At 42.7% G+C, this 23,073-nt stretch overlaps 1 protein-coding gene across 8 annotated transcripts in view; it reads left to right on the forward strand.

Moving 5' to 3' along the window:
* The window catches only part of MATN2 (matrilin 2), a 146,239-nt gene that overhangs the window by 63,249 nt on the left and 59,917 nt on the right, over nt 1-23,073 (forward strand). For 6 of the 8 annotated variants that reach the window (XM_072773941.1, XM_072773942.1, XM_072773948.1 and 3 more), the window contains one exon: nt 10,912-11,034. The exons of the other annotated variants lie outside the window; for them this stretch is intronic. In XM_072773941.1, the coding sequence (XP_072630042.1) occupies nt 10,912-11,034 (123 nt within the window). The remainder of the gene's footprint in view (nt 1-10,911; nt 11,035-23,073) is intronic. 8 annotated transcript variants of the gene reach the window in all.

Here is a 23,073-nt window from a genome sequence, read left to right on the forward strand (position 1 = left end):
GGTTTGGCAAGGGTTTTTAAAATATGATATAAAACACAAAAGAAAAAACTCAATAAATTGAACTTCATCAAAATTAAAACATCTGTGGGTGCCTGAGTGGCTTAATCAGTTGAACAACTGGAGTCTTGATTTCTGCTCAGATTCATGGGATCGAGCCCTTGCATGGGCTCCATGCTCAGCGCAGAGTCTGTTTATCCCTATCCCTCTCCTTCTGCTCATGCTCTCTCTCTCTAAAATAAATAAAATCTTCAAAAAATAAAAATAAAAATATTTGTTCTTCAAAATAAACTACTACCAAAATGAAAAGGTGAACCGTAGATTGGGATAAAATACTTAAAAAACATATATCCAGCAAAGGATCTTAGAATATAGAAAGAATTCTTAGAACTCAATAATAGGAAAATAAATAATCCAGTCAAAATGGGCAAAAGATTTGAACAGACACTAAGCTAGAGAAGATATATGGATGGCAAAGAAGGCTGTGAAGAGATGTTCAATATTATTAGTCACTAGAGAAATACAAATTAAAACCACAAAGAGATACCACCATTCTTCTACTAGATTGGATGAATTTTTAAATATTGACCATAATCATGTTGTCAAAGTTGGCAATGGGAACTGTCATCATTCCTGGCAGGAACATAAAATGGTTCACCGTCTTTGGAAAACAGTTTAGCAGTTTCTACAAAGCTAAATATGTACCTACCTTATGACCCAGCCATTCAATTTTTAGGTATTTATCCCAAATAAAGTAAAATTTATGTCTAAACAAAGATTTTTTTAAAGATCGTATTTATTTACTTATTTGAGAGAGAGAGAGAGAGCATACAAGCAGGGGGAGGAGCAGAGAGAGTGAGAATCTCAGGCAGAGTCCATTCCGAGCATGGATCCCAAGGTGGAGTCCTATCTCAGGACCCTGAGATCGTGACCTGAGCTGAAACCAAGAGTCTGATGCTTAACAGACTGAGCCACCCACGTGCCCCCTATGTCCAAACAAAGATTTGAACACAAATGTTTACAGCAGCTTTATTTGTAAGAGTCCTGAACTGGAAACAACTGAAACGTCCATCAATAGGTAAATGGATAACAAATTGTGATATATGCATACAGTGTAATAGTATTAGGCAATGACGAGAATGGGCTTTTTTTTTTTTTTTTTGAGAATAAACTCTTGATATAAGCAGCAAGCTAGATGAATTTCAAAATAACCATGTTGGATGAAAGAAGCCAAACAAAAAAGAGTGCATACTGTATGATTCCATTTATAGAAAATTTTAAAAGTTGACAACTAATCTATGTGACAGAGAGCAGATTAGTGGTTGCCTGGGGGTTGGGGGTGGGCAGTGGCAAGGGAGTAGGCTGAGGGCTTCCCAAGGGGGATGAGGAAACTTTGAGGGTTTGGGGGTTATGGATATGTTCTTTATCTCGATCATGGTGATGATATGTTGATATGTCAAATTTATCAAATTGCATACTTTAAATGTGGGCATTGTATTATATGCCATTTACAATTTAATAAAGGTAATCTATTTAGAAAGTCAGAACAAAGTGGTTTTGGGAAGTAAGTGGTGCTGAGACAAAAGGTTGCAAGAGATTGGAGAAAGAGTCATGGATCAATCAGGGAAGGTGTTGTGGAGGAGGGGGTTTCCTAACAAGGCGAAGAGACATGCAGAGCTTGTCTTTGAGGGTGCTAACTAGACCAGACTGCCTATCTGGAACAGTTTGTTCGGGGCATTAGTAGGGGCTGAGAGAAGGAATGCAAACAAATTATGGAGTGATTTTATTCTCAAGGTGAGTCCCAGCAGCAGTCTTTGGTGGGTAGAGGGGCTGAACACAGGTGTCAATATAAAACTGCATTTTAGTAAATTGACTTAAGCAGTGATACATGGGATTCAAATTGGTAGAGAGTGGGTGGAGAAGTATCAGCCATCCATCCATTCACTCATTCATTCATTCATTCATTCATTCATTCATCCAACACTTCCTGGTTCCCTCTAGGTACTTTTACGGGCTGGTAGGAGAAACATGAGTGTTTCTCTTACATGTCTGAGACCCCGGAAACCCTCAGATCTTGGTTTCCCTTCTGTTCCACACGTACGGAACAGAAGATGAAAGATGCAATCATTTTAAAATTCTAATCAGCCCAGTGAGCTCAGTGCATGCTTTCTTATGCCCACAGAATTAATTAGGAGACCACAGCAATAATTCCAATGCCAGGGAGAAGTTTATGACATGAGGTGGGGGAATGGGAGGTGGAGAATGGTAGCAGAATTTAAAATGATGGATAACTTCAGAGAGGAAACCTGGTTTTGAGGGAAAACTAGTGAGTCTGAGAAGGAGCCCACACAAGTGGTTGGATGCAGCTGAAGATGAAGGCATTAAGTTCAAGGCAAATCCCTGGCTGGATGTACTGGTGCTAGTAATTGACCCTGAAAATGGATAAAATCTTGGAGGGAGAAAGAGAGTATGGAAAGGAAAGCTCCGGGTCAGAACTTTGGGCTGCCCAGAGTGGGAGCAGGAATAAGAATGGAAGAAGAAGCAGGCTGCCTCCATGAACAGCCAGCCTTCAGCTTCTGGATAAGCAGCACAGCCCCTGGTGCTGCTGGGACCGCTGATGTGAGCAGAAGCAGAGGCTGCTGAGCAGAGGAAATGTGGGTACGAGCTCCCTCTCCACCCTGGCTGCGGGACCCAGGAACTTGGAGATGGTTACTTGCAGCCTGCTCACCCTCTGGTTGGGCCAGGCTACAGGGTTTAAAAAAGAAGGAGGAGGAGCAGGAGGAGGAGGAGGAGGGGGAGGAGGGGAAGGAGAAGGAGGAGAAGAAGAAAAAAGGAAAGAAAAATCTGGCTGAGTGGCATTCTCATGGGAGAACTGACCTGACTGTGTATTAGTGGAGACACGGTGCTGTGAGAGAATCACCACACATCAGGGGAAAGTGAGTTTGAGGCTCCTATAGCTTCTTCTCTGCTTTCCTATTTTCACAAGCACCTAGACAAGTGGTTCTCCAAGTAATGCCCCCACACAGCAGCCTCAGCTTTGCAGGGAAACTGGTTAGAGATGCAAACTCCAGGCTGGACCCTCATGCTCCCAATCAGACACTTTGCGGTGGGACCTAGGAATGTATGTTTTAACAAGCTCTCCAGGGGATTCTATGTAAGCTGGAGTTTGAAAACCACTGACCTAGGCATTTTAAACTAGATCTCTCCCTAAGAGACTCCACTCAGTAAGGAGTTTATATTAAGAATGTGATGATGTAATGGCATTTGGAAATTGCAAAGTGCTCTACAAGAATAGGGCACAATTTGTGCATGTTTATTTTGATCAACCTCATTTGGTCAGATTTACTTATGTTTTTAAGGCTTTCCAGGATGGGGGATTGGAAATCTTCCCCTTTTCTTTTCCCTTCTCAAAAGAGAACAAAAATCTTGTGAGTGATTAGGAGAACTGATTGAAAAAAGAATTCAATAGTTGGGGAGAGAAGGATTCTAGGCACAGCTGGGGTTTGCCTGAAAGGACAGGTTTGTTTTTCTCAGGGACATTGGGTTTGTTTTGTTTCCTCTAGCATTAGAAGCGCAAGGCTAATGACTCACATTTACTGTTAAAAGTCTTTAAATCCCAACTGGAGCTGTCATAATAAGATTAGTGCTTTCAGGCACCATGAAAGAAGGGGGATGGTCCCCAAAACGCAGGTTTAGGTTCACTCTAGAAGGGCTTTCAGACTGGTGCAAGCGGAAACCCTATTGTTTCCCACTTGAGTGAAATAACAGCCCTAATAAAACATCTCTCTTTGCTCTCACTGGGATAGATAATTTGTGATTTCTACATCTCAGGCTAAATAAAAAGGAGCCATTTAAGAAGTGGTCATTTAAAAAGTGGAGCGTGTCTTTAAATATGTTTTTGCCTTAACTCCAAAGCAGGGATTAAACTGTCATTTGTGTGAACAGCATGCAGCATGGCTTGTCTAAAACTTTGAAAAGCCAGTAAAATTTGATTTGGCCTGGCATGGTGTCAGCCACAGCCTTTATCCCATGCTCCTCGTCCAGCATAACCAGATGGAGGTTTTCCAAGTTCTCCAGCTGAGGCACAGTGCCAGGGTTTCGAGATCACAGATGAAGGCAAGCACTTAAATCTAGGATGCATGCGAGCCTAGGGGCAAACACTAGGGGCTTTGAGCACAACTTTGGGGCTTTGAATTAGCAAACCTTCACTGATTTATTTCATCTGGGAAGACTCAGCAGCTGCAGCTAATGTCTGTCCCTATAATTCATGAGGAACTAAAAACAGGTAAATTCTGTTGTCAGCTCTGTGCTAATGATTGCCTTCTGGCAAGACGTTGCTTGAGTTTGGTGAGATCTTTTGTTGTAAAATTCCAAATAGTCTACCTGGCTCTATCAGATCAATTCAGCAGAGAATTTACAACGCAAAACTTTGTCAAGGATATGTTGATGCTCTTTAAAGAAATCTGAATCTGTGTCTACGTAGGGGTCTTGCAGGCATCCATAATGTGACACTATATTGTAATTGTGACGTAGGCAAGGATCTGGTTGAGGTCTGCCTCTCCGCCATGCTTCACTGGGCTGCTACCTCCGAGACCTTTCTTGACCCCAGTCTAAGGAAGAAGGAGGCCAGCATTTGCTGGGTGCCTACTGTCTGTCAGGGGCTTTACTCATCTCATTATCTCAACTAGCTCCACAGTGTTCCCTCCACTTAATTATTTAACTTTTAGGAAATTTGGATCTCACAGAAATTACTTACATGAATCAGGATGCCTGGGTGGCTCAGCGGCTGAGCATCTGCCTTCAGCTCGTAGCCTGATCTTGGGGTCCTGAGATCGAACCCCACATTGGGCTCCCCGCGGGAGTCTACCTGTGTCTCTGCTTCTCTGTGTCTCTCAGGAAAAAATAAACAAAATCTTTAAAAAGGAAAAAAAAAAAAGGCAGGAAATCGTGTGAAGTTATGCAAATCATTTAGCTGAAGTCAGGTCTGGCTCCAAAGACAATCTTCTTTTCACCCTGATTGTCTCACTTTTTTCTAAAAAATACTTTTTATTTATTAAAGATACAGAGAGAGACACAGAGAGAAGCAGGCTCCATGCTGGGAGCCCGACGTGGGACTTGATCTCAGGTCTCCATGGTCACACCCTGGGCTGAAGGTGGTGCTAAACCACTAAGCCACCAGAGCTGCCCTCCATCTAAACAAACATAACTGCTCTTTGTCTCCTTCTCCAAGGTCAATTCCCTTCTCCTTACTTTTCCTGTTACCTCCCTTGAGTCTTTGTATAAAAGAATCTATTTTGTGAGCCTACCTTCTGACCACATTATAGAAAACAGAAGTTCCTTCCACATACCCAACTCACTCTTCCTGATAATTTCGTCTTGCAGCACTTAAAAGGTCTGATATAACATATAGCTTTACATGTTTGTTTTGTCTGGGCCCCGTCAGTGGTGTGCTTGTAAATGGTTCACAACCCATCTCCAGGGGGGAGAAGCCCTAACTTGTGAGGATTGTTGATTCCTGTGCTGTAAATACTGCCAACATGGCCAATTTCAGGCTGCCCACCTGGCCTTGCTGAATGCAGAGTAGGGGAGAGGTGTGCAGGGTCTGTCGTGTGGCCCCATACAACATTGGCTCCCCACTTGAATATCAGCTCCAGGGGGACAGAGACCAATTGATAGCTTTTTAAAAATCTGTTTTATTCACTGTTATTTTCCCAGTACTTTGACAAGTGGATGAATGAGTGAATTTGGTCATTTCAATATATTTTTAAAAATTGACCATACGCCAGACATCATGATGGGTATTTGAGCTGGAGTGCTGAGCAAAACAAGCTCTGCCCTCCTATGGTAGGGAAAAGAAACCTTCAATAATTGTTGTAAATGAAGGGGTTTTTTTTTTTTTTTTTTGCTTCTTTTTTTTTTTTTAATTTTCTTGGGTTATTTTTTATACATTTATTTATTTTGTATATTTTTAAATTGGAGTTCGATTTGCCAACATATAGTATAACACCCAGTGCTCATCCCATCAAGTGGCCTCCTCAGATGGGGTGACTGGGTAAATGAAGTGTTAAACTATGGTTGTGGTAAGGAAGACGGTGAGGGGAAACTTGACCAGGGAGTGGTCAGGTAAGAGCCACCTGAGTACTCAGGGTTGGTGGTAGTCATGTCCACTCCGCACCTACCACATGAAACACGTGGTATTATACCAGCATCCTGAGGAACATCAAGACTCATCTCGTCCCTCTCAGAATAGATAAGATTGATGAGAGAGAAATGCCTAACAACTCCATGTTTATATAGCATGGACATGGATTCATTCTCTCATTGCTAAGTACTTTTTTAAAAAATATTTTATTTATTTATTCATGAGAGACACACAGAGAGAGGCAGAGACACAGGCAGAGGGAGAAGCAGGCTCCCTGCAGGAAGCCAGATGCAAGACTCCATCCCAGGACCCTGGGGTCACGCCCTGGCAGGAAGGCAGACACTGGACCGCTGAGCCCCCCAGGCACCTCTCTTGCTAAGTACTTATTGAGCACCTACAATGTGCCAGGCACTGTACTAGGTACCAAGGATGTAGCAGACAGCAAAACAGCCAGTTCCTTAGCTGCCACCACAATACCGGGGTCTGCAGCCGGGGGCTGGCTCTCAGATGTTACTGGACTCTGAGTCCTCTTCTTGTACTGGACCACTTCTGGCTGGGGACAAGGACAGGTACAGAGGTGCAGGAAGAATTTTGTTCTCACCACACTCTTCTTGCCAGGGTCCCATTTTGATGGAGGAGAGGATTTTTAGGCCCGTAGGGACATCCGTATTGGGAGACACGGAGTATGGGCAGAGGAACACTTAATGGAGCACCAGCTAATGCGCTCGGACAGGATGCCAGGCTCTGGGAAATCTGTGAGTAAGATTAGGTCACATTCCAGTGGGGCAGACAGACATGATCAGGTCTTTCCAATACCACTGGATAAATGTATAAGTGCTGGAGTGGAGCCCAGAGGAAGGAGCCTCTAAGCCTAGCCAGCCTGGAGAGGTCTTCCTGGAAGAGGTGACATTTGACTGAAATCATGAGCCACGAATGGGAGTGGGTGGGGTGAGGGGAGTGGCGGAGGAGGGCAGCCACCAAGCACGGAAGGCTTGGAAGGACAATGGGGACTCGGAACTCCCTGCTTCTCCCCTCCCCCATAGTTGTATTACCCTCCCAGGCTGTGAGAAAAAGAAGCGTTGTTTTTCAAAAGCAGAAGGAGTCATCCAAAGATTTGTATTTGTTTCAAATGGAAGTGACTACTGACAGAAAAACAACATTGTTTTGTCAGGACCCAGTCCGTATTTATTCCTTTGTCTTTGTTTGATTAAGCTAATCCCTCAACGGTTTCCCTTAGGACCATGCAGATCCTAGTGGCCATAAATCTCCAATATTATAAAAACAGTATGAAAGTACCGCCCACACAAAGCCAACTGGCAAACTTGCTGCTTGTGGGGCCTGTCTTCTGGGATGCGAGGATAAGCCTCCTGTTCCACCACACTCTGCATGCACCCTCGCACCGTGTCTGCAGTTCTGTCCGCCATGTGGAGAGGGAATCGAGGACCGTGCTAATTATGAGATTTAAAAGAGGAAACTGAGCCCGGCAGTCCGTGGACATAGAGGGGGAGGCTGACTCCTGGGTCTAGGCACCTTCCCCTCCGCTGACTGTGAGGCCTCTACCCAACCCAACGACCCCCAGCCTGGCTGCACGCTGCAACTGTCTCCAGAGCCTCAGCAGACCTCGCTGCCTGCACCCAGCCCCAGTCAGTCTCGCTCATGGAAGGGGTGCCCTGAGCATCTGGTGGTGCTAACCGGTAGCCAGGGTTGGGCACTGCTGCTTGTCAGCCAGCACTTGCAGTTGTTCACAGGCTGTCCTGAGGGTCTCCCAGCCTTTGCTTGAGAGAAATAAGCATTGCCTCTCTACCTACCCCTTTGGGAGAAGTATTGTGGAGAAAAAGATGACTGCCTCAAGGTCTTGGTTCATTGCTTTCAAAATGCTGCTTTCAAAGGGATTCCTTTGTAACCTGTTGGAGGGTTTTCTATTATTACAAAAGCTCACGTTCTAAACTCGTGTCAGAAAATTTGAAAGCATGGACCCCTGGGTGGCTCAGTGGCTGAGCGTCTGCCTTTGGCTTAGGGCATGATTCCAGGACTCTGGCATGGAGTCCCACATCAGGCTCCCTGCTTGAAGGCTGTTTCTCCCTCTGCCTGTGTCTCTCTTTCTCTCTTTCTCTGTGTCTCTCATAAATAAATAAAATCTTTAAAAAAAAAAAAAAGAAAATTTGAAGGCAGATCATTCTAAGTAAGAATAAAAATCCCCTGTACTCCCACCACGCCTTTCTAACCAGCATTAGATAGGCTTCCTGCTGGCCCCCAATGGAGGTAAAGCAGCAGCCAGAGCAGAGAAGGGAGGCAGACCCAGGTGATGAAGCCCTTGCCCCCCCACCTCCAGAGATGGCCTTAGGGTTCAGGGCTGTAGATTGTTCCAGTGTCCTGTGGTGACCTCCAGCCACGAGGCTTTATGCAGGCTCTTCCTCCTCCCCATCAGGGAGCAGGGAGTGGAGCAAGGGAGACACAGTAAATACATGCCTGCATAAACGCCTATGCACTTAACATGGTGAGAGATGCCAAGGGGAGAAGTGCAGGGATGTGAGGTAGCTTGCAGGGGAGGCGGCAGGCTCTGGCTCTGAAGAACAATTGAAGATCCTTGTACCAGGAGGTTGATTTTTCCATCAATGTGCAAGCAAATCAAAGCTCCTTCAGCATGGAATTCAAAAAAACTTGCCACTATTCCCAAACAAAGCACTAATTTTTATTTAACAGCTAGAAGCCCTTTAGGTTTCTAAAGGAACCGCCAGATCCCACCTTTTAAAGGTCAGCTCAGGTGGAATCCTCTCTCTCCCTCTTGATGGATTTTACCCTGACTGGTCCAGTTCGCCTGCTGAACAGGATTGATTTCTCAGCCTGCCTTCCGGCGCTCTATCATCTAGTGTCAGCTGTCCTTCCCTCCTGCTACTTCCCTTGGAATTCCCAGTGCGGAATTCAGCTATCATGCCTGTCCCGTTTTCCTCATTTCTGCACATTTACTCACACTGCTCCCTCAGCCCAGAGTGCTTTTCTCTTTCTCCATTCTCTTACCTGCCAGCTTTTTCCAATCTACTCTTGACCATGGGGCTAGTTTGTTCTACCTCAGGACCTTTGCATTTGCTATTCTTTCAATCAGAAATGATCTTTCTAGAACTTCTCTTTACTAACTCCTAGAATACAGCTGGGTGACAGCAGGAGGCACTTCGTCTGTTTGGTTCACTGCTGTATCCCCCAATGCCTGAAACAAAGGAGGTACTTCATTTACTGAACAGATGAAGAGTATCCTATGATTCAGATTTTTCTTAGATCTCTGGCGTAGGCTTGTAATGAACAGTAGGTTTCGTCATTAATTATTCACTATGATTTTTATGTGAGGTTCTTGGTGTCTTTTTTCTATCTGAATCCACTGGAAATCTCTATTGGAGTTCCCAATTGAAAATCTAAGCTATAAATATACTGGTAAGAGATAGAACTTGCATCTATAATTTTCTTCATCTACTTTATCAATTTGGGAATGAAAATACTTCTTTTAGTACATGAAAGCCAGAGTCCCTGTTTGTACAATCTTGGACATTAACATTTTTTAATGTAATGATGCAGATTTTATTTTTAAAAATGATATAGTGCATTTGACAGAAGTGATGAATGAATCAGCTTTTATCTTCTTATCAATTTAATATTTTATATTTATCTAAAAGCATAATAAACAATAAAACAATGATACTGGAGATTACATTAAAGTGTAGGCATTAGACTCGGGGATCAATCAAGCTTTCTAGTTAATTGAGTTTTCATCATAGTGAATAACTTTTAACCAGAGAAAACTCTTTTAACATATTTGATCCCTTTAATGAATGCCCTTTGGTTTTCTTCAACTTTAATGGTAAAATCACTGGAAGAGCTAGTTACAAAACCAAGCAATTTTCCTTTCTGAGAAATCACATCATGTCAGCCTGTTTTCTTGCAAAGAAGAGACAGAGTCAGTGATGGATTGAAAATGTGTTTAACCTTTTCGCTCTCTGATATATTTTTAGTTTCCTTGCAGTAAGTGCATTCCTGTGAGCACATTCTTACATTGCATTTGTGTGAAGAGCCAGGGCTCAGAACATCATAAATATTTGACTCAAATGGGCCTGGTAATAACTCCATATCTCCCTAGTAATCTTTAATACCTCTTTGGCTTCACATTTTCCTCATTTGCTACTGGCGTGAAGAAATGGAGCTCAAAGAGGATTTCTAAAAATGGTTGTGGTAGACAAATGGAATGAGAAGGATGTCCCAAAGGACAGATGCAGAATTGGGACCTGCCATTTTGGCGGTAGGGGTGAATAGCAGGTCTTTTCACTGTGCTCTCTCTCAGCTTCCCCCTCTGCAAAATGTCAAAAGCTGTGCCAGACTATCCCAGGTACACTGGTGAGACTGGGGTTGCAAAGCCTTTTCATTCTCAAAGAACAGGAATGGTACCTGATGCAGACGAGTACAAAGGCTTGCTTGTGATACCTTACAGTTCTCAGGAGTCATCAAAGTGTTTCGGAGCATTTCCATGAATATGAGGAAAAGACAAAACCCGGTGTTAACTTGAAATTCTTCAGTGCATTTAATAGAGTTGAATGATTCCAACTTTTAAAGATATGCTTTTTATTTATACATAGAAAGGCATCAAAATGTTAACAGCAATTGTCTCTGGATGGTAGAATTCCAGTGGAAAGGGATTTTGAAAGTGAGTTTAACAAGTGCTTGTGGCCTGGCCACATGCCAAGGGTCATCTCCTTGAGTCGTGTTCTAATGGCGCCCCTCTGCCCCAGTCCAGGATCTGTGTGCGGCCAAGGCCCATGGGTGTGAGCAGCTCTGTGTCAATGTGCTCGGCTCCTTTGTCTGCCAGTGTTACAGCGGCTTCACACTGGCTGAGGACGGGAAGACGTGTGCGGGTGAGTACTCCTCAGCCTTGTCAGTGAGGAGGGGCTGGTTGAACATGGCAAGGGGGTACAAGGGCCTCCCACGGATCTCAGGTTCTCCTATGACTTTCAGCTAAGTGCTCGGTGCTCAGGTCCAGTTGTTAGAATTTGAACTTTGAAGACATCACTTATGGCTGAGGCTAGCATCTTCTCATTCTAGGTCCTCAGCCCAAGGCATATTTCTGATAGTCTCTGTCAATATAATTATCGCTTTATATACTGCGTCCCCTGAAAAGGACTGGGCAGGGTTTCATCAAATGCAGAGGCTGTTTGGGATGGCCTGGCTTCTGCATCACTCACGTGTGGCGCAGGAGATTCACTTGTTGCCAGGCAAGATCGGTGAGTGGCCCCTCAAAAATGTAGGTGGCCATCCTCCTCAGTATGGATCTGCAGTTGAGTGGTCCAAGTGACCACCAGGAGTAAGAGCCCAGCTGTATGCAAGAAGACACCATTGCCAGAGAAAAGGAACAGTTGCCTGGAATGCAAGCCCAGGGAATAAGTGGCCAGGGCAGTGCTTGGAATTTCAGGCAGCAGCTTGCAATCAGTTGAGTGGCTTCCCACTTGGGCAACTCCACGTTGTGTGACCCAGTGAGAGGTGGGAGGGGTGGGAGTGGCATCTGATTTCTTCAGTGAAGGACAGTGATTCTCCTTGGCACCTGGAGAGCAGGACAGCACGTCCCTAAGGCCACCTCCCGGTTGTCTACAAGGCCCCTTAAACTTGCACGATCTCATTCATTCTTCATCTACCAAACGGTGCCTGGCAAGCAGTAGATATTCAATGAACTGAATTCAGTACTTATAAGGTCACAAATCTGGAAGCAACACAAGGGAAAGACTGGAACCTATATATTCTGGCTCCAAACCCTCCATTCTCTCTTCCTTATCCCATTGTTCTCAGAGTGTCTTGTTATGTCTCTTTTCACAGTGAGTGATGATTATATTGCACATAGAATTCACACTTTCCAGCACACTTTGATTCTTAGCTAAGGATGTGAAAGGAAAAAAGCCACAAAATGAAAAGTACAGGTGGCACCTTCTTCACAGGTGAGAATAGAATGGGCTAGTTTGCTTGTTTTTACACACTCATGGGAATGAAAACTGCCCTCATTGAAGTCCACAAATGAAATCGGTATATATTATGCAAGTAATATACTTTCATTGAGGATAAGGATTAAACAGATGAGAAAAATCACTTTAAATAGTTTGTTGTATTTTTCTGCCAGACTTTCCCCCATACAAATATCTAATTCAAGGGGCACCTGGGTGGCTCAGTGGGTTAAGCGGCTGACTCTTGATTTTGGCTCAAGTCCTGACCTCAGAGTCACGAGATTGAGCCCCTCAGCACAGTCTGCTTGAGCTTCTCTCTCCCCCTCTCCTTCTGCCTTTCCTCTTGCTTGTGTATGCACATGTACACACAACACACTCTCTAAATAAATAAAAATCTTGAAAAAAACTTATAAAAATATCTAATTTAAAACATTTTGTTAATGTTTAAAAAATGAGGTCATACTGTTTATTTTGTTTTTTTTCCCCTTACCAGTTGTTAAATGGGTAGAAACTTTGGGGGCTGTTGGGTCAGAAGGAAATTAGGCCATTGGGAATAAGGCCAGTGGATAAGATTCAGGAAAAGAGTTAGGGTGTCTGGTTAACTGGGTGAGGGAAGGAGCAGGGAAGGCCCAGGGCTGGTGTGGGTGACAGGGAGTAGATGTAGCAGGGGCAGCAGGGGCTGTGGCTGGGGCAGGAGGCCTGCCTTGGCCCACGGGAAACTAGACAGTGGTGAGGAAGTCAGTTTTCTGTGTTGCCAATTAATTGCATAATCACCCTGTGTACTAGATAACTTTTGTGTCTCTAAGGGTTTTGCTGGCACTTTTGGGATTTGATACTTGTGGAAGAGCAGCAAGCATGAGAGTAGAAGCTGTGTTTGCCAAGGAGCTGTCGTGGGCTGTGTTTATGACAGATGGGCATTTCTTGGGGCACCTGGATCGCCCAGTGGTTGAGCATCTGCCTTTGGCTCAGGTTATGATCCTGGGGTCCTGGGATAGAGTCCCACACTGGGCTCCCCACAGGGAACCTGCTTCTACCTATACCTGTGTCTCTGCCTCTCTCTCTGTGTCTCTCATGAATAAATAAATAAAATCTTTAAAAAAATAAAGATGGGCATTTCTCTTGCTGCTGTTATCAGCATGTAAGAATATCTGCCTTTCCTCACATGGGGTGTTGAGGCAGAAGAATGGGAAAATGGGAGAGACTGTGTGTGACCTAGGCCTCATCGATCAGATGGTTCCTATCATTATCATCTTCAGCCAAGCACCTGACCTGTTGGAGGCTGGGAGTGAGATGATTAAGCTGTGGTGGTCCTTTGTTGCCAGTTGCTTTGGTCAGAGAGACCGAGCAAATCTCCAGAAGATCAAATGCTGCTTGATGGGGCTAGGCTCAGTGCAAAGCAAATGGTGGGAGTAAGAGAGGCTACAGAAGGTCACAGAAGAATGTCATTCTGATGGCCAGGATGGGAAAAATCTGGGCAAGGAAGGAAGGGTAGCTTTTGGGCAAGTGTCTGAGACAAGAGGAGGCATGTGGCAGTGCTCTCAAAGCTTGAGGGCTGAGGCTGGGTTAGGAGGGGCAGGCCTTGTTCCTGGGAGATGGTAGATGAGGGAGAGACCGTCACAGGAATGCTGACCTGAAAGCTAAGCAGGCAATCTACCCTGAGGACAGCAGTCTGAAGGGGCTTGTCCGAGATGGAGACCCCAGGTATCAGACTTGGGAAATTTAGAGAAGCAAAGGCTGATAGGGACTCTGGAAGCATTCCATCAGCAGCTGGTCTGGGTGGCCTCTATGTGGATGGGAACATTAAGAATATGGTGACCATAAATCCCAGTTAATCCAGCATGATCCCAGTTTTTGCCTGTTGGCTCAATTCTCAATAGCCCTTCCTTTCACTTTCAAATTGGTTCTCTTCTGAGGGATAAATTATAGGTTCATTCTAGTTAAGGCCAGCCTGGCTTAAACAGTGGAAGAGACCAACTCTGTTGGGCAGAGAGTTCCTGCAGGTGTGAAGTAGAAGATGAAGCTGAAATACCAGGTGGAACCATAGGGTTCAGGGCTTTGAAAATCAGGCTAAAAAGTCTAGACCTTATCTCTGGAAGAGAGACACGAAGGGCTTCTAACTGGGAGTGACACATGCAAAGCCTCATTTTAGGAAACGTAATCTCATGGTGAACTTCAGGACGGATTCCAGAAGGAAGATGGTGAGGGATGGAAAGACCAGTTAGGAGACTGGTGGTCCTCAGAGGAGAGGTGACAAGGGCCTGGAGGGAAGGAGTAAGTGATGACAAGGTGCTATAAATAAAGGGGTAGAGGAAAAGTCAGAAGTTGCTCCTGAGTCTGAGCTTCCATGACTCTGATGGACAATGAGTAGACAGGTGAGTTCGAAGTTGAGATGAGACCCTGACAAGGCGAGTTTGAAGTTGAGGTGCGACCCTGACAAGAATGTGTCAGAAAGGAGAACAGAGAAGCTCACAATGAAAGGAGGTTAGAACCAACCATGCAGCCTGGAAGCAGCACAGTGCTTTTCTTTCTACATTTTCATTTCCACTTAGTTTTCACTTTTTTTTTTTTTAATACCAGATTTTCTTTCTTTTTTTTTTTTAAAGATTTTATTCATTTATTCACGAGAGACACAGAGAGAGGCAGAGACTCAGGCAGAGGGAGAAGCAGGCTCCCTGTGGGGAGCCCGATGCAGAACTCGATCCCAGGACCCCAGGATCACGCCCTGAGCTAAAGACAGACATTAAGCCGCTAAGTCACCCAGGTGTCCCTAGTTTTCATTTTAAATATGTATTTGTGTGTTTGTTTGTTTGTTTTGAACTTAAGTACAGTGAGACCTGGGCTCCAATCCCAGTTCTGCAGCTCACCAGTCATGGGTCATTTCATTTTTGAGCCTCCATTTCCTCATCCATGTTATAGAGTAATAATACCTACATCACAGAGTGTCGTGGGATTAAATAAGGTAAGGAGCCAAGTTTCTAATACACATGAGGCCATTATTACCCTTATCATAGTGTATATCATTATTATCATTTCCTGTCTACCCTGAAGTATGGATTAAGGAGAGAGTGAAGGCCTGAGCCACATGTGGGGAGCAGGAGAGACAGATGAGGCAGGAAACATATCCATGAAGGAACAGCCTCAGGTGGGGGCCAGGGTGGCGAAAGAATTGGGAGTCATATAACTATGATGGGAAAGAAAATTTCTAGGTCAGGTCAATGTATTGATGTCATGCTCCAGTGAGGCCAAAGGGAACAGAACTTAGAAAATAAGCCATTGATTTGAGTCACTGATTCATCTCAGCAAACATTTCCAAACTCTCTGCCAGGCATCCTGCTGGCCACAAGGGACACAAGGATGACCAGAAGCCCACTGATAATGATCAGATTTCAGGAGGAGGGCTGGATGATGGGAGTGGGGGGCAGCAAATCTAAGTTATTTATTTAAAGATGTGTGATAGAAATTCATTACATCCACGTACTGGTGAATGGATGCAGTGGGGCTTTGGTCTCAGCACCTCCACAGCTGTGATTCTCGTACTTTGACTCATCCCAGAATTATGACTGTGACCTGCATGGAAATTCAATTCTTAGCCAAACTCAGGACTTTTCAAGACAGCATTTCCATTTTTGAGTTAGAGGGACATTAAATTCTAGTGTTAGAGTACCATTTCCCTAACTGCTCATTTCATTCAGGATGATATTGAATTTATTTCCACATTCAGGTGATGGAGGGTGGATTCCCAACCTAGATCCCCTTTTTGCTTTAATTGAGTTCCCTCTATTTGTACTTCATCATCTACCTCTAAAACTGCATTAATTTCCACCCAGCACTGCATTTTTTAAAGGCCATTTATCTCTACCTTTAAGTGTCAATTTTCTGCTATACTTGTTCAATCTGGTGTTTACCAAATGTCTTGTCTTTGGGGGTAACTTTGGTCCTGTTTGCATCTTATCTGCATAAGCAGATTCTAAACCTTTGGGGACAGAATTCAATGATTGTACTTTTCATCTTTCACAGAGTAGACTTGCAGTATGTTTCAATACATTGACTGAAGCTGAGTGATTGATCACAATCTCAGGCAGTCATGTATTTTTTTCAAAAAAAATCCTGTTCCCTTGATTGCTTTTTCAATTACAAAATCAATTTTTGCATATTAAAAAAATTGTCAGGGTATAGCTGTGTATAAAGTCAAAACCTGGAAGTCATTCCTCTTCAGTTTCACTTCCTAGAAGTAATCACTGCTAAAAGCTTGGCTTCTCCTTTCTGCCTTCTAAGATATCTTATGTATAGTATCTGCTTGTCATTACCATGCAGGGTTTAACACAAAGCCTGATGTAGAGTAACTGCTCAATAAATGGTTGTGGGACAAATGAATAGCATTAAGGTATTTCTTAACCCCCAAATTAAATTTTATCTGAATAAAGACGCAGGGTGATATAATCTATATTTATTGAATGTTACTAAGTCCTAACACCTGTTTGAAATACTTTATGTATAATTTCAACAAGCATATTAGATAAGTACTATTGTTATCACATTTTATAAGTCTCTTAACTTGTCTCTGTTTCAATGACTTTATCTGGAAATCGAGGATAACAATAATACCTGCCTCAAATGATTGCTGTGAGGGTTCAATCAGTTAATACATGTGAGGCGTTGAAACAGTGCTGTGTGTTTGTTAATATTACTACTATCAGGGATCCCTGGGTGGCGCAGCGGTTTGGCGCCTGCCTTTGGCCCAGGGCGCGATCCTGGAGACCCGGGATCGAATCCCACATCGGGCTCCTGGTGCATGGAGCCTGCTTCTCCCTCTGCCTGTGTCTCTGCATCTCTCTCTCTCTGTGTGACTATCATAAAATAAATAAAAATTTTAAAAAAATATTACTACTATCATTATATTGTCTGATACATGGGAAACTGATAAAAATTAGCTGAATCTGAATTTACATATCCTTTTTATTTAAAGATTTTAATAAATAAATAAATAAATAAATAAATAAATATTTTTAAAATTAATTTATTTCAGAGAGAGAGAGAAAGAGAGGGCATATGAGTGCAAGGGAGGGGAGGAGGAAGGTGCAGAGGAGGAGGGAGAGAGAGAAATTCAAGCAGACTCAATGCTGAGTGTGAGCCCAATGTGGGGCTCAATCTCACAACCCTGAGATCATGACCTGAGCTGAAACCAAGAACCAGATACTTAACTGACTGAGCCACCCAGGTGCCCCTGAATTTCTATAACCTTTATGAATTCTTGTCTTCTTATGAATGCTTGCCTTGAATAGTATGTCAGATGTGTGCTACATTTAAAAAGTTTTATCGAGGGGATCCCTGGGTGGCTCAGCGGTTTAGCGCCTGCCTTTGGCCCAGGGCGCAATCCTGGAGTCTCGGGATCGAGTCCCACGTCGGGCTCCCGGCATGGAGCCTGCTTCTCCCTCCTCCTGTGTCTCTGCCTCTCTCTCTCTCTCTCTATGTCTATCATAAATAAATAAATAAATCTTTTTTAAAAAAAGTTTTATCGAGGTCAGCATTTTTTTGTATATTTTTTACTGCAGTTTGAGTTGCCAACATATAGTATAACACCCAGTGCTCATCCCGTCAAGTGCCCCCCAGTGCCCATCACCCAGGCACACCTTCCCCCCTGCCTCCTACCTCCCCTTTCACTACCCCTTGTTCGATTCCCAGATTAGGAGTCTCTCATGTTCTGTCATCCTCTCTGATATTTCCCACTCATTTTCTCTCCTTTCCCCTTTATTCCATTTCACTATTTTTTATAGTCCCCAAAAGAATGAAACCATATAATGTTTGTCCTTTTCCGATTGACTTACTTCACTCAACATGATTCCCTCCAGTTCCATCCACGTCGAAGCAAATGGTGGGTATTTGTCATTTCTAATGGCTGAGGAATATTCCATTGTATACACAGACCACATCTTCTTTATCCATTCATCTTTCGATGGACACCGAGGCTCCTTCCACAGTGTGGCTATTGTGGACATTGCTGCTAGAAACATCGGGGTGCAGGTGTCCCGGCGTTTCACTGCATCTGTATCTTTGGGGTAAATCCCCAGCAGTGCAATTGCTGGGTCGTAGGGCAGGTCTATTTTTAACTCTTTGAGGAACCTCCACACAGTTTTCCAGTGTGGCTGCACCAGTTCACATTCCCACCAAAAGTGTAAGAGGGTTCCCCTTTCTCCACATCCTCTCCAATATTTGTGGTTTCCTGTCTTGTTAATTTTCGCCATTCTCACTGGTATGAGGTGGGATCTCATGGTAGTTTTGATTTGTATTTCCCTGACAGAAAGTGATGCAGAGCATTTTCTCATGTGCTTGTTGGCCATGTGTATGTCTTCTTTGGTGAAATTTCTGTTCACATCTTCTGCCCATTTCATGATTGGATTGTTTGTTTCTTTGCTGTTGAGTTTAATAAGTTCTTTATAGATCTTGGAAACTAGCCCTTTATCTGATAGGTCATTTGCAAATATCTTCTCCCATTCTGTAGGTTGTTTTTTCTTTTAGTTTTGTTGACTGTTTCTTTTGCTGTGCAGAAGCTTTTTATCTTGATCAAGTCCCAATAGTCCATTTTTGCTTTTGTTTCCGTTGTCTTCATAGATATATCTTGCAAGAAGTTGCTGTGGCCAAGTTCAAAAAGAGTGTTGCCTGTGTTCTCCTCTAGGATTTTGATGGATTCTTGTTTCACACTTAGATCTTTCATCCATTTTGAATTTATCTTTGTGTATGGTATAAGAGAATGGTCTAGTTTCATTTTTCTGCACGTGGCTGTCCAATTTTCCCAGCACCATTTATTGACGAGACTGTCCTTTTGCCGAAAGTGAATAGTCTTTCTTGCTTTGTCAAATATTAGTTGACCATAGAGTTGAGGGCCCATTTCTGGGTTCTCTATTCTGTTCCATTTACCTATGTGTCTGTTCTTGTGCCAGTGCCACAGTGTCTTGATGACCACAGCTTTGTAATACAGCTTGAAATCCAACCTTGTGATGCCCCTGGCACTGGTTTTCTTTTTTAATATTCCCCTGGCTATTCGGGGTCTTTTTTGATTCCACACAAATCTTAAGATGATTTGTTCCAACTCTCTGAAGAAAGTCCATGGTATTTTGATAGGGATTGCATTGAATATGTAAATGGCCCTGGGTAACATTGACATTTTCACAATATTAATTCTGCCAATCCATGAGCATGGAATATTTTTCCATCTCTGTGTGTCTTCCTCAATTTCCTTCAGAAGTGTTCTGTAGTTTTTAGGGTATATATCCTCTACCTCTTTGGTTAGGTTTATTCCTAGGTATCTTATGCTTTTGGGTGCAATTGTAAATGGGATTGACTCCTTAATTTCTCTTTCGTCAGACTCATTTTTAGTATATAGAAATGCCACTGATTTCTGGGCATTGATTTTGTATCCTGCCACGCTACCAAATTGCTGTATGAGTTCTAGCAATCTTGGGGTAGAGTCTTTGGGTTTTCTATGTACAGTATCATGTCATCTGTGAGGAGGGAGAGTTTGACTTCTTCTTTGCCAATTTGAATGCCTTTAATGTCTTTTTGTTGTCTGATTGCTGAGGCTAGGACTTCTAGAACTATGTTGAATAGCAGGGGTGAGAGTGGACATCCCTGTCATGTTCCTGATCTAGAGGAAAGGCTCTAAGTGTTTCCCCATTCTGAATATTTGCTGTGGGCTTTTCGTAGATGGCTTTTAAGATATTGAGGAATGTTCCCTCTATCCCTACACTCTGAAGAGTTTTGATCAGGAATGGATGCTGTATTTTGTCAAATGCTTTCTCTGCATCTATTGAGAGGATCATATGGTTCTCATTTTTCTCTTGTTGATATGATCTATCATCTTGATTGCTTTACAAGTGTTGAACCAGCCTTGCATCCCGGGGATACATCCCACTTGGTCATGGTGAATAATCCTCTTAAAGTACTGTTGAATCCTATTGGATAGTATCTTGTTGAGAATTTTTGCATCCATGTTCATCAGAGATATTGGTCTATAATTCTTTTTGGTGGGGTCTTTGTCTGGTTTTGGAATTAAGGTGATGCTGGCCTCAAAACGAGTTTGGAAATATTCCATCCCTTTCTATCTTTCAGAACAGCTTTAGTAGAATAGGTATGGTTTCTTCTTTAAACGTTTGATAGAATTCCTCTAGGAAGCTATCTGGCCCTGGACTTTTGTGTCTTGGGAGGTTTTGGATGACTGCTTCAATTTTCTCACTGGTTATTGGCCTGTTCAGGTTTTCTATTTCTTCCTGTTCCAGTTTTGGTAATTTGTGGTCTTCCAGAAATGTGTCCATTTCTTCTAGATTGCCTAATTTATTGGCGTATAGCTGCTCATAATACGTTTTTAAAATCATTTGTATTTCCTTGGTATTGGCTGTGATCTCTCCTTTTTCATTCATGATTTTATTAATTTGAGTCTTTTCTCCTTTCTTTTTAATAAGGCTGGCTAATGGTTTATCTATCTTATTAATTCTTTCAAAGAACCAACTCCTGGTTTTGTTGATCTGTTCTATAGTTCTTCTGGTCTCTATTTCATTGAGTTCTGCTCAAATCTTTATTATCTCTCTTCTTCTGCTTGGTGTAGGTTTTATTTGCTGTTCTTTCTCCAGTTCCTTTAGGTGCAAGGTTAGCTTGTGCATTTGAGTGTTTTACAATTTTTTGAGGGATGCTTGTATTGTGATTTATTTCTCTCTTAGGACTGCTTTTGCTGTATCCCAAACATTTTGAATGGTTATATATTCATTTTTATTATTTTCCATGAATCTTTTTAATTTTTTCTAATTTCCTGGTTGACCCTTTCATAGTTTGGCAGGATGGTATTTAACCTCCACGTGTTTGAGTTTCTTCCAAATTTCTTCTTGTGATTGTGTTCAAGTTTCAGAGCATTATGGTCTGAAAATATGCAGGGGACAATCCCAGTCTTTTGGTATTGGTTGAGACCTGATTTGTGGCCCAGTATGTCTATTCTGGAGAAAGTTCCATGTGCACTTGAGAAGAATGTGTATTCAGTTGCACTTGGATGGAAAGTTCTGTATATATCTGTGAAATCCATCTGGTCCAGTGTATCATTTAGAGCTATTGTTTCTTTGGAAATGCTGTGCTTAGAAGATCTGTCATTTGCAGAAAGTGCTCTGCTGAAGTCTCATAGGAGACTTTAGCAGTGTGTTATTATCAAAATACATCTTAACTTTGGTTATTAATTGATTTATATACTTGGCAGCTCCTGCATCCAGGACAAAAATATTCATGATTGTTAGGTCCTCTTGTTGGATAGATCCTTTAAGTATGATATAGTGTCCCTCTTCATCTCTTACTACAGTCTTTGGGATAAACTTTAATTTATCTGACATAAGGATGGCTACCCCAGCTTTCTTTTGAGGACCATTTGAATGGTAAATGGTTCTCCAACTTTCATTTTCAGGCTGGAGGTGTCCTTAGGTCTAAAATGAGTCTCTTGTAGACAGCATATAGATGGGTCTTGCTTTTTTATCCAGTCTGAAACCCTGTGTCTTTTGATGGGATCATTTAGCCCATTCACATTCAGAGTTACTATTGAAAGATATGAATTTAGGGTCCTCATAATACCTATTCAGTCCTTGTTTTTGTGGATTATTTCTTTGGGCTTCCTCTTTCTTTTACAGGGTCCCCCTTAATATTTCTTGCAGAGCTGGTTTGGTGGTCACATATTCTTTCAGTCTCTGCCTATCTTGGAAGCTCTTTATCTCTCCTTCTATTCTGAATGAGAGCCTTGCTGGATAAAGTATCTTGGCTGCATGTTCTTCTCATTTAGGACCCTGAATATATCCTGCCAGCCCTTTCTGGCCTGCCAGGTCTCTGTGGAGAGGTCTGCTGTTAATCTGAGATTTCTCCCCATAGAAATTAGGGATCTCTTTTCTCTTGCTGCTTTAAGGATCTTCTCTTTATCTTAGGAATTTGCAAGTTTCACTATTAAATGTCAAGGTGTTGAACGGTTTTTTATTGACTTGGGGGGGGGGGGCGGGAACCTCTCTATCTCCTGGATCTGAGTGCCTGTTTCCCTCCCCAAATTAGGGAAGTTCTCAGCTATGATTTGTTCAAATATGCATTCTGGCCCTCTGACCCTCTCAGCGCTCTCTGGAACCCCAATTATACGTAGATTTTTCCTTCTGAGGTTATCATTTATTTCCTTTAATCTTTCCTCATGGTCTTTTAGTTGTTTTTCTCTTTTTCTTTAGCTTCCTTCCTTGCCATCAACTTGTCTTCTATGTCACTCACTCTTTCTTCCACCTCATTAACCCTTGTCATTAGGACCTCGAGTTTGGATTGCATCTCATTTAATTGATTTTTAATTTCTGCCTGATTAGATCTAAATTCTGCAGGCATGAAGTCTCTTGATTCCTTTATGCTTTCTTCCAGAGCCACCAGTAGCTTTTTAATTGTGTTTCTGAGTTGGCTTTCCGACATCAAATTTTAATCCAAATTCTGTAACTCTGTGGCAGAGTACTGTTTCTGAGTCTTTCTTTTGTGGTGAAAAAAAAAAGTCATTTCTAGTCATTTTGCTCAGTGCAGAGTGGCTGTATGAGTGGGCTGAGTCATGAATATCTACCACGACCTAAGTAAATTTCACCCTAGATGTTTCTGCTGAGGTCAGAGACCAGAAATTGAAAACAAAGATCAGAACGATATAAAACAAAAGGACCACTAAAGTGAAAAACAAATCTTAAAACAAAGTAGTGAAAAATAAAAGGCCAAGAATCCCAAAGAAGAAGAGAAAAAATAAGAATAAAGTAAAAAGAAGGAGAAGATAAAAAGGGGGGATTGGGAGATGGTGGTGGTGAAGAAGTTGTAGTGGAAAGAGAATGTAGTCTACCTGAGGGGTTCTAGAGGGTGATCCTCTTGTTTCTGAGCATATTAAGTTCTGTATGTTAGAAGATGCTCAGTCCCAAATTTATATAAAGCAGAAATACTGTG

The sequence above is a fragment of the Canis lupus genome, chromosome 14 (genome assembly GCF_048164855.1).
Source record: "Canis lupus baileyi chromosome 14, mCanLup2.hap1, whole genome shotgun sequence".
NCBI classification, from domain to species: domain Eukaryota; kingdom Metazoa; phylum Chordata; class Mammalia; order Carnivora; family Canidae; genus Canis; species Canis lupus.